Below are 12,521 nucleotides of genomic sequence, written 5' to 3'. Positions count from 1 at the left end.
CAGAAAATATGTTCTCATATTTGGAGCAAGCTTTGTGTTTGATTTTGTACCTTGGGTGCTGAGGTTATATTAGCTTTTGGTCCCCCAGGAAACACACAGTTTAACCTGAAGTGCCTAAACTTCCACATGGAACTATAATTATTTAGCCCCTTTCCAGGGTCCTACTTAAATAAAGGCCACAGCAGACAAGAGTCCGAGCAAATGAAATGGCTTAGATAAGAGAAAAAAACTGTAAGAAACACAAAGTTTCAGATAAGGAAATCTGAAGGTGCAACAGAAAACTAAGTCGTTAACATGAAAAGTTAAGAGATCTTAAATTTCCTCTCGGAAATCTTTTGAATTTTTATCCCAGTCCTTCTTCCCGTTTCACAGAGGAGGGGGCTCGACCATCATTGCCTTCCAGGCATTGCCTCACTAGTGCGTGAAAGAGACTGACTCGTCCACTGTGCTGCCTTTTTCATGGTTAAAAAATGTAAAAAAGTATAGTAATTTCCATTGTGCAAACTCATGGCTGAGCAGTTACTGTAGAAGCAGATGGTTTGGCCTTCCTTCTCTTTAACAAACAGAATCAAACTTTATTTAAAGAGAAAGCATAATTTCCTTTTTAATTTCATGTATTAATATACAAATAGTCAGTGTTGGTACAGTACAGGTAAATGATAGTGGTGTTCATATCAGAATACCTGCTATCTCAAAAGGAAAATTCCAAAAGAAAATGTAATGTTCTAGGTAGACCACAAGATGGGAATGATCTGATACATATACAAGGTTTTTGGGTGGAATTTTAAGAGAGAGACACTGCAGGGATTTCAGTGTATTATGAATCATAAGAATGTGAAGATATGCAAAATAGGAAAGTTTGCAAAATGTAAATAGTATTATCATATTCAGTTGGATATTAGCTTTTCAGTGCAGCCCAGGTCAAGATACAGACTGCACAAATAATTTTCTTGATAATAGGGTATACAGTAGTAACAGGATTTTGAAAGCTTGACAGCATTTTTCCTCCCTCATATACTCAGGAATTAAGTCAAAGCAAGTTTTGAGTTTCTTTCTAATATTTTCTTAAATCAGGAATCTCCAAACTTGGCAACTTTTAAGACTTGTGGATTTCAACTCCCAGAATTCTTCAGCTAGCATAGGAGTTGAAGTCCACAAGTCTTAAAGTTGCCAAGTTTGGAGTTCCCTGTCTTAAATAATTTCTTTAATTATGGGCATGAATCATGTTTTGCTAATTGCTATCATACTGTTTCTCCAAGATCATGTTTGTGGATCTTCACATTATTCTTTATGTACTATATATGACAGAGAGCATGTTTTCCTTGAGAAGATGGGGGTTGGACACTTCTACAATCCACACACTTCTGATAAACAGGCAGACTGACAAGAGAGGGAAAGAGAGAGAGAGAGGAAGGAGGCCAAAAGTAAAGGACGGGTCAGAATAAGATTAAATGAGCAAATGGCACTTACCATTTTTTGAAGTGAAAGCAGTTCATTAGAAAGAAGAGTGCTGCTTTGGAAATACAGATTTTTAAACACAGCTTCCGCAACAAACATTTCAAGCCACAGAGATGGGATAGAAGAAATGAATACTTTTAATTCTTCATATGAAAAATCTAAAAATAAGGGGAGCAAGCATTAAATCTTAGACCAGTAATCTGGAAAAAAATCCCTTGTAATATTTGCTAAACCTTACATTTTTGTAGTATTAATAAATAAATTATAAATAGTAATTATTGTTAATTTAATTGTCTGAAATAACTGATTAAATTAATAAAAAGAGCAACAATTTTCAACACAATCTTTATCAGGTTTTCACGCTTAAATTAAAAGCTACATATCTCTAAACAAAATCTGTATCTCTACTATGTTTTTAAATAAAACTCAGATTCAGAAAAAACAATGAGTCAAGTTGGCATTTAGAGAAAAAAATAGGCAATATTTTTATTAATACAAATGAAATTGTTACAATTTTAATCAGAATCTCAAAACCTGTACTAGGAGAGCCATTGCCAATATGCCTGTACATACTTTGATTTACATTATGTCTATTGAAATCTAATATATGGCATAAGCTATTAGTGGTGTATACAATTTCCTATCTCAAAATGTGGATGTAGCAAATAGAATCTGTTGTAGTTCTATACTGTCAGTTGGAAACAGATACCAGAATATAGCTCTGAATTACAAGCTCTATCATCTACCTATGGAGGCCAATTTTAAGGACATATGACTTAAATATTTTTAGCCTTATATTCACGATATACTTTACAAAAATTCAAAATAATTCATTAGGAAAAGTATGAATGAGAAGTTCATTCTAGAAATTTTGACAGGTACATAAAATTTTTGGTGGAGTATATATCATCAATTTATATTCTGCATACTATGCAGCCAGTGTGGTATAGTGGTTAGGATATCAAGCTAGAAACCAGGAGATTGTGAGTTCTAGTACTGCCTTAGGCAAGAGCAAGTGGGTAATCTTGAGCCAGTCACTCATTCTCAGTGCCAGGAAACCAGCAATAGTAAATCACTTCTGCAATCTTGCCAAAAAAACTGCAAGGCTTATTTAGTCACCAAGAGTCAACACTGACTTAAAACAACAACAACACCTAAATCAAAAGTGCATACTAAAATGAAAAAAGAGGAAGGTGTATGTTTCATCAGTGTGTACAAAACACACAGTGCAAAACTACATTTTATTTTTCATAGTCTGCTCTTTGGTTAATATTAATAATACATGTGGCTTTTGTCACCTTGGCCAATTTGTGATATTAAGGCATTCAAAATGTCTTAGAGTGACAATGATTAATCTCATTTAAATTAGCTTATATAAATTATATAATTTATATCATACATTAAACAATCTTCACTTTTTTTCTGAATACTGCCTACTGTTATAGTTGGTGACAGCACTCGACTTGACTGGTACTGAGAAAGAAAAGCAGGATGGTGAGAGACCACCAGGAATCTCAGGTCTGTAAAGTAGGCGAAGAAATTAATAAAACCTTCCCCAAAACATCCAGTGGTATACCATCTCCATACTGTTTTGAACAAAACAATATTTGACAAGGGAGATTTGAGTTTACTATGACTCCTAACCAATTTGGCCTTTTCTATGTATACAGGTAATCCTTGCTTAATGACTGTTATGGTGCTGAAAAAGTAACTTTATGACTGGTCCTCACATTTACGACTGCCTCAGGATCCTGAGGGCTACATGATCAGCATTCAGATTGCAAAACCCCATGGTACAATTTGTGCATTTCACAGCTACTTTTTGACAAGCAGAGTTAATGGAGAAGCCAGAAGTAAAATAATAAGTTCTGATCACATGATGTTGTTTAAATAGCATGTTTAACAAACATAGCAGAAGTGAGGTCTAAGTCTGTTGTGGTCAGATGATTTCTCACTTAGTTTGTAGAAATAACCTTGGGGGTAAGAGTGGAGGTGGGAAGCCCACAGCTGCATAACAGACAAAGAAACTCAGAAAAGATCATGTCATGTCAGGTTGTAAAAGGAGACAGAGGAAGATTTGTACTTTCAGACCTGAAACATTTTGTTAAATGCCTTATAACAGACATGTCAAACACAAGGCCCGGGGGCCGGATCTGGCCCGCAAAGTGGTTTCATCCGGCCCGCGAAGCCATCCTGGAAACAGTGAGGGAACGGCCCCCACTGCCTTGGCCCTGGCCCAGAGACCCTCAGATCTGTCCCACTGCTGCCCAGGCCCCTTGATACGAACGATGTAGAGCTGGCCACGCCCACCCAGTAGGCCGTACACACTTTAGCCATGCCCACCCAGTAGGCCACACCCACCCAGGCCACACCCACCCGGCCCTCTGAGGGCAACCGCAATGCTTATGCGGCCCTCAATGAAATTGAGTTTGACACCCCTGCCTTATAATAAACTAGAATTAACTCATTTGGTCATGTTTCCTGTCTGATTTGCCTGGGGAAGGCTAGAGACAAAGTTGCTGGTCCCAATTGGGGCCATTAAGCAAGAACTATCTGTAATCAATACCTTAAGTTACAGTATAAAAAATAAAGAATTAGTGTAATGCTCCACAAAATCAAGGCACATGACATGGGTAGCTTAACAATGTCAATCACTGGATTTTGAGATTTTTTTAAAAAAAAAAACCTTGAGAAGAAGGAGCGTCAAGAACAGTTGCAGAGAATTAATTGTAGATGTAGGCTCTACATACAGTTAAACAAATTCTTCATTTATATATAATAAAGGCTATAAATAACAAGGCCTATAATTCTGGACTCTTAATTAATAATTATTAACATTACCATCACACGAAATGGCAATATAAGAAGCAAGGTCATCCGCTACAGAATGCAACATATTTCTGTCCATTATGAAGCCTGAAAGAATCCAATATTCCACAACAGCTCCCAAAACTGAATTTAATATCTCAGCTATTTCATGTTTGAAGACCTGAAAAAGAGGACAAGTTCTATATTGTTATTTACTAACATACACTCATTTTAGTCTCTATATTATTTCATTTTCAATAAATAAAAATGTTTTCTAAGTTGCTAGGAGAATACAGAAATTAGTGATTCAAGACGGTGGGCCCAATCTGAAGCTACAGAAACTGTCTGATCTAATCTAAGTCCAGCATGAGCTGGCCATCAGATGGCAAGAACAACGCTCACAGGTATGGGCACACATGGCCAGCTGCAATTACTGTATATGTTCGACCTTGCAGGTGTAGAGACCATTGCCCAGGATACCACTAAGGGCAGCTGTCTACTCAAGGAGGCTTGGTTGTCGGACGGGCACTCGATTAACTGCCACATAGACTTACTGCCTGCCTACCAGGCACTAAGGGAGTGGGAAGTACGTTACAACTCACAGCGAGTGCAACGAGCCCCGCCCAGGCAGGATCAGAACTGTGGGCCCACACGACAAAGAACTACAACCTTCGAAAGGGAGGAATCCCCAATGCATCCTGTACAAGAACCAAGGATGGGTGCCTGGGCACAGCAAAAAGGGTGGTGGCGGCCGCAAAACAAGAGCCGTTAGGGAACCAACCTACAGGCATTCAGACACGAGCCAGGCAGACAAGGAAAGAGACCACGAAGAAATGATTCCAGAGCCTAGAAACACACAGACCGATGCGGGACACCTAGAAATAATACAGTCAATTGGGGCAGGTAGACCGGTAACTCCAAGATGCACAGGTTGTTAAGTGGGAAGTGGCGGGAGTGCCAAGTAGAAAGCACAGGAATATCACAGGATGGCTTGGGTGCAAGCATACAAGTAGAGGGAGACTGAGGGAAAGGGCTTGGATATATGCATGTAAGTGTAGAGAAGTCAAGGGAAGGACTGGGTGCATGTGTGCGAATGCAAGGAGACTGAGGGAAGGAGGACACGGCACGGTGCATAGGAAGGCAGGAAAGAATTGTCAGATCAACTTGTGACTTTCCCTGCCAGCTATCTCACTGACTGAGAAAAAAAGCTGTCTATACTGTTGCCAAGAAACAGTCACTAGATGTATATTTCATATACAAGAATTTATATAATCTGTACCACGCTACAAAATATTAAGTATGTATTACATTGAAGGAATGCAACAACAAATATTTATTAACAGAGTCTTTCTGAGAGAAAGTGGAACATCTAAAAATATTATTTCTCCTTCTTTATATTTGTATTAGGTAAATCACTTACATCAATTGTCCTGTACTTTTCTCTATATGAATATATGACCCAGTCTATCAGAATATTTATTTGTTTGTTGAAAAGCACTGAATCATTTTTTAACCAAAAGGTGCTCAAAAGAACCGTCTGTGGCATCACTAGCGGATTATGTGAGTCACTTTCTTCATAAAGCCTGTAAAAAGAAAAAATCATTTCTGGATTTAACTACTTAATTTATTAGAGTTCATATGTCAAAATCTGCAGAATTTAACAGCATAACAAAGAATCTATAATGTGTGATAAACAATGGAGTGATGCTTTAGGCCTCATTTAAACCATATAAAATGTAGAAGCTTGCTGTCTTGTCTTTTAGAGGCAGCTTCTTGAAGAACAAAATATTTTAACCCATCTGTTATTTCAAACAAAGGACTATAATAGCTGAAGTTCAATAGTTCAACCACAGCATACAATAAATATGAGTATCAAGACTGCCTATTAGCAAGACCTATTAATTCTCAAGCAACAAAGAAAATGATACAATTCACAATTTCTGGAGGATACCAGATTTCCCATAACTGAGGCAATAATGGACTCTCATCCCACAAATATGAGCTTAAAAGTTGTGGGAAAAATTATGACTCATTATATAGTAATGAAGATAAGGATTTTATATTTCACAGGAAGGAACTGCATTCTGGAAATTTAGTGTAATATATAATTTCTGTCTCTTAATTTCCAGTATGGTTTACTGTGTATTATAGCAAATTGTGACCTTTTGTGTAAAATAATTTTAATTTGCTGCAGTTAAAGAATGCACAAAACTTCAAATAAAACAGAACATCTTTAATAGCTAAAATTATTATTTTTTAAAATCCTTTCAATACACGTCACAAAATAGTTAATTATTGTAATAGGGCTGTACACCTCATTGGGTTGGAAAGCAAGAAGGTGCTTTGGAGCAAATGTGGACACAAATGTAGGCCCTCGCCTGAAACTCTTTTAAAAATCAAACATGTCTTTCTTAGGTTAAATGACAGCGTGCTGGGCAGCTGCACAATTCTAGTAAAAGGCACAGCTGTTTTAAGTTTTATAAACTCAAAGCACCTTTTTTGCTGAATCGAAAGTGATGCACAGCCCTAATGTTTAATGTACACCTTTCTAAGGACAGCCTATCTCTGAAACAGAGAACAAATTTACTGTATAACAAAATCCACCTTCAAAGTATAAATAGGAAGGCTAAAAGGGAAAAAAATACCTTCTTGTTAATGCCAACACTTCAGCATCAAACAAATTCATAACAAATGTCAGCAATTTTTTGTGAAATGTTCTGTCCACATTTGTAGTTTTTGGGTCCGTGACTGAATGACAAATATTATTGTGATGAAGACAAGACCTGCAGAGGAACCCCCACACATACACAATAATTAAGATTTTACCAATTTCACAAGGTGCTTGAGAGATATGTTTGGATGACCTATTTCTCTACAATTACTGGCTCCAATTATTATTGTGCGGTTTTTAAAAAATAATCTTTGTATCTTTGTACGCATTTGAACCATCACTTTTGACAGTTTTAAATTCCTTAAAAATAGTTTTGTTTATGAACCTCTGCATTCTAGAAAATGTGCATCTGTTATTAAAGTAATTAAACTTTTTGCTAGCTTTTATTGCACTCAAGGCTTTTCAAAACTTCTTTTTCATTCAGAATTAATAATCATCTCAAAGATGTCTGTTTAACATAAACTTGGCATTTTTCTGCCATTTGTGCAACAAAATCTCTTATCAGAAAGTTGAAATGCTGCAAGTTTGAAATATGTTTACTATCGTAGTGCAAGGGAAGCTGCAATTGTGCAACAGAATCTTCATAAAAGGAAGCAGGCAAAAACTAAATAGAGAAAAAGCATCAAATGACAGGTTGGAGGCTGTGCTGCATGAATCAACACTGAGTAATAATTTGAATAATAATAATTTGAATAGACTCTGAAGTTTCTTTAATCTGACCCAACTATATCACAGCACAATCTCAAATGAACACAGACTCCCTAGTTTTTGAATTATTATTTAAAAGATTTGTAACAAAGGTAAACTCATTACAGTAAACTGAACAAGATCAACTGGATACTGTTAAGATCTTTCATGGGGTTAGAGCTGAAAACATAAAAGCTTAGACCTGGCAGAGGAGAAAATTCAGGCCAAAGCTTTACTGTTAGGAAAAGATCAAGGCAAATGATGATGGGCAGGTGGCAAAAAGCTGCCTTAAGTCATGGATGACAGCATAATGCAGGGGTGTCAAACTGGCGGCCTGCGGGTCGCATGTGTCATGCACAGGCCACGCCCACCCCAGCTCTGCAAAGGCAAAAAACATCGTGATGCGTCATGTGACGTGATCCGAGTTTGACACCTGTGCCATTGTGTAAATATTTGTCCTGGTTCTGACAGATGGAACTCTTCAAAGAACTTTGAGGCACTGTTTACCTTAAACAATCTTTGAGTAGTGCAACATCGGCACTAACATAATCGAAACCAAAAACTGAATTCCCCTCCCCTGGTCACATAGTATCAAAGCACAATTCCCTCCTCTAATTAACAGTAATAAATCACATTCCCCAATTAGCTTGGGCTTTCTCCCAATTCTGTACTGGTTTCTTTAATCTTGATTCTAACACCAAGCTCATTGTTGTTATGTCTAGCTGAACTCTCATTCACCTCCCTGCTCCCAGCATCATCTAACTCTAAAAGTGAAAGGAAAAAGATGGCTACATTTTCATCTGTTGTCAATGCAAAAACATCTGATGTTGGTAGCGTTGACATCATTGCCATTATCAGGTTATTATAACACTGATTTGCAGTTATTTTGTTGCTATGTATATCATGTATATTACATCATGAGTGTAGATGAAAATACAAATGGGCCTAGGCTGGGAGGTAGCTGTTTAAACATTCACCCTCAGATGTTTCAAAGAAATCTTCTGCTTTGAAATCTCAACTATTGCATAGCTCTAACATGTAGATGAGACCTACATAAAGCAGACACAAAGGACAAAGGATTTGGTCTGGCAGATTTTATCTTATGCAGCATGAGAAAAAAAAACACCAGAGTGAAGACATGTAAGAGACTCAACAAGAAACAGCCCAAGACAAAAACTAATTTGCAAAGTCTGAGATGGCTTCCATATGAACTGGATAAAGTATTAATATGGAAAAATACCAAGATGAGATAGTAAAGTTATATTATGATTAAGATTGATTTTGGTGCTATTGTATATAATGGAGTATTAATTGAAACTTAAGTCTGACCAGCCAGACTCAAAATTTGGGTATTCATGGATGTATGTGTATGAATAATAATAATATATGAAATAATAATAAATGAAAGATTTAAAACTTGTACTGCAGAAAGTACATAACAGTAGCTGTATCATCTCTGGAAATACTGTAGTATCAATAGCTTCTTTACAATCTTCTGTCTGATTGGTCTGTGGAAAAGATATAATCAGAGCTGAAAGAGATCTGGTATCTAATTAAATCTAAAATTAAAAATCTGATTAAATATAAAATTAAAAAGTATGCCATCTATTTTGGTCTTTCTGGTTATGGTGGATTTTAAGGAAAAGTAAAAGGTCACTTGTTAACAATGAATCTTAACCTCTCCCAGAAAGGGAATTGTCCTAGATCAATATTCTAGATCAAAATCTTCCTCAATTAATCCAGTGCCTCTATATTAGAATATAGATTTATTAATAATAGCTGTTCAACAGCTTAACATTCACTTCATGTGAAAATCAAAAACCAAAATTTTATTTGCTGTAATAATTCCATAAGGGGTTTACCTGACAAGCATGTCCATCAGAGACCATGTTCCATTCTTACAAACAGGACACTGAAGAATTTCAAGATAATACTTTAGCATAGAAGGTGATTTCCAAGGAGGATTACGTTCGAGGAGAGTATACATTATATGAAAAAATTGAACAGAAAGTGTAGGGTCTGAATTGCCCTGTAAACAAGCATGAATGTGTATCAGTTTCATGTTTTGCTCCAAACTTCATTTGATTATTATTTTAGTTTAAAACTGAATGTCTTACATTCTTTCTATTTTTCTGTATTTTCCCAAATCATACTCTTACTTTTTGGGGATCTGTTATTTAAACAGAGTCTTTACTTCACTGCAATCCACTTTCTTCATAACAAAGTTGAAGGTAGGTATTATAGGTGATTTTGACAAAGTTAAAAACTCTTAACCCTAACCCAAATACCATCTTCTCAGGAAAAAAATGAAGCACTGGCTTAGCTAAATGGTATCAAATGGCCAACTATCCTATTACAAAAATACTTTCTCAAAAAACAATACTGTCTGCTAAGCCATGTAACATTTATTTTATTTTATTTATTTATTTAATTAGTTTTCTATACTGCCCTATTCCCGAAGGACTCAGGGCGGTTTACAGGGCAATATTTAAAAGACAATATAAAATTAAGATAAAAATAGAATTAAAAAGAATTAAATTAATAATAGCCCAACAATAAAACAATGTTAAAAACTTAAAACTAAAAAACCCCTCAGTCCAGGCCAGATAGATCGAAAAGCCAGGTTTTCAGGTCCCGGCAAAACGAGCGCAGGTCGGGGGCGAAGGAATGCTAATAAGCTGCGAAGTTACTGGAAGGTGAGCAAAACTCTGGGAAAGCAAAGGAAATTAACTCCCTAGACTATGTTCATTAAATACTGCCTCTTTCTTCTTTCAAAACATCACTATCTTTGTAGTCCTGGCCCCATTATCTCAGTTACATCCTAATAGTCTCACTGATGTCACTAAGCACATGAGATTTTATATCCAATGAAATGTCTGGCTATTGAAGCCAATCGAGTGTATAGTTTAATTTGCTTCTTTAGGCTTCTCTTTGGCTCTGTCTCTGTCAATAAACCAATTTATGCTTAATGTAACATGTCTTAGTCTTTGGCTTAAATGTACATCTAAAAATTATATCACAGTGTTCAAAAGTAGAAAGATTACCACACAATCTTAATTTTCACAATCTCAAAATAAATAATAATTTAGAGTTACACTGTGGTTAACACTTATAATTTCAAGATGTGATTATTTTGTGTGTCAACTACAATAACAAGTCAGATGTTGTTCTCACCTGTAGAATATGCTCTAAAAGAGAATGAATTAGTTTAGCAGGAGGAATACAATCTTTTCCAAAGAAAAATTCTGTGACTGCAATTGGGAAAAAATTGTCATCCACTAGTTCTTCCAATATCTTGTTTCCACTGGAACAGGGAGCATTTTCAAGCTAAGAAGTAAAACTTTTAAGAATTATTATTAACATTCTTTTATTAGGTGTTAACAAACATAAATAAAATCTTTCTGAATTCATAATAAGAATTTGTTAACAAATCAATTATATTTCCATATGAACATAACAGCATAAAGAAAAACTTGTAATTTGGGTGATTGAGAAAACAAATTATATTTTGACTGGTTGATATCTGGTTTCCACAATTTTACAAGAATCTTTATTAACATTTGTTTTTATCTTGTACTTGATTATAAGCAAAATAAATTAATCTAAATTTTCAGACTATACTGTTTTTAAGACTTCACTTTCAAAAAAAGAAAGTCTTACAGATATACTCTATTTAGATAAAAAAAATTGAAACTGTGAATATATCAGTATTTTCAGCTGTCCAAAAAATATTCCCACAAGAATGCTAGTACCCGCGTTTTCCTGAAAATAAGACCGGGTCTTTTTTTTGCCTCCAAGAGGCATTAGGCTTATTTTCAGGGGATGTCTTACTCACCTTCGGTACCGACAGCCCTGCTCAGCAGGTCTACTTCTTTTGGAGCCGAAGGAGCAGCTGCATTCTGCAGCTGCATTTCGGCCTGCATTTTGCAGTCAGGCCTTTCCAGAAGGCCTATGCAGCCGAGTACTGAGCTATGGATTCAATCCATAGCTCGGTTCTTGGTTGCGCAGGCCTTCCGGAAAGGCCTGTGACTGAGAAATGCAGCCTGGCTGCAGAAGACGCCTCAGAAGAACTGAGCTGGGGAGGAGAGACCTGGTTGCAAGGTAAGTGGGTGCGGGGTGCGTGGGGCAATCCACACCCATACCCCCGCCCTAGCTTGATTTTTAAGTGTGTGCCTCACCCCCAAACTAGGACTTATTTTGAGGGTAGGCCTTACTTTTGGGGAAACACAGTACTGAAACTCCAAAACATCTGAGATGACACGACATTGTTTCATATCACTATATTTTAACCAGGGGGTTATGTTCAGTCAATATTAGTTCACTGAGTTATCTAATGTTATCATTAATAGCACCCTAAAGAAATGTTCAATTACTGCGAAAATATGCATTGTATTGAGATATTCCTGTCAATATTTCAATAGTCATAAAAGACAGGTTTATAATAATATTCAAGTGTACTTAACTACTCCACAGTAGAGCTTTCGAGGTGATCCAGAAAATTAAAATACAGAATTTTGTGCATATTTTTTGTACATGTAGGCTCTTTAATAGTTTGGATTGCAATTACTATTATTGTTGCTAAGCTTAAACAGTTATAACCCACGAAGAATTAGTTCACATTTATTATTCCTTCAAGAATATGTTTTTAAAAATAATGTGGTTAAATTAAACTAGATTTTAAAAAAAATTAGGAGCAAGCAGTTGCATTTCCATACTCAATTAAGCAAAAACCTATGGCTGTCACTAAACTATATTATAATGTATGCATAGTATCTCCGGGGGGGGGGGGGAGGAAAGAACCTGTTAAAATCCAATTCTTCCAGATTAGCATTTAAAGGGAAACAAGAGAAGAAAAATATGTGAATGGATACACTTTGTATGTCACTTCTAAGCATCC

General features: G+C 36.1%; 1 protein-coding gene across 1 annotated transcript in view; it reads right to left on the bottom strand.

Annotated features, from left to right (window-relative positions):
• Positions 1–12,521, bottom strand: part of SLF1 (SMC5-SMC6 complex localization factor 1) — a 39,316-nt gene that overhangs the window by 10,279 nt on the left and 16,516 nt on the right. Inside the window, exons 8-13 of the mRNA XM_081321759.1 lie at positions 10,799–10,951; positions 9,487–9,653; positions 6,912–7,049; positions 5,687–5,849; positions 4,300–4,447; positions 1,471–1,616 (exon numbers count right to left, since the gene is read on the bottom strand). Of these exons, the coding sequence (XP_081177885.1) occupies positions 1,471–1,616; positions 4,300–4,447; positions 5,687–5,849; positions 6,912–7,049; positions 9,487–9,653; positions 10,799–10,951 (915 nt within the window). The remainder of the gene's footprint in view (positions 1–1,470; positions 1,617–4,299; positions 4,448–5,686; positions 5,850–6,911; positions 7,050–9,486; positions 9,654–10,798; positions 10,952–12,521) is intronic.

This window comes from Vipera berus (genome assembly GCF_964194415.1).
Source record: "Vipera berus genome assembly, chromosome: 2".
In the NCBI taxonomy this organism is placed as follows: domain Eukaryota; kingdom Metazoa; phylum Chordata; class Lepidosauria; order Squamata; family Viperidae; genus Vipera; species Vipera berus.
The sequence above is the reverse complement of the archived record's forward strand: the minus strand, read 5'-3'. Positions and strand labels throughout refer to the sequence as shown.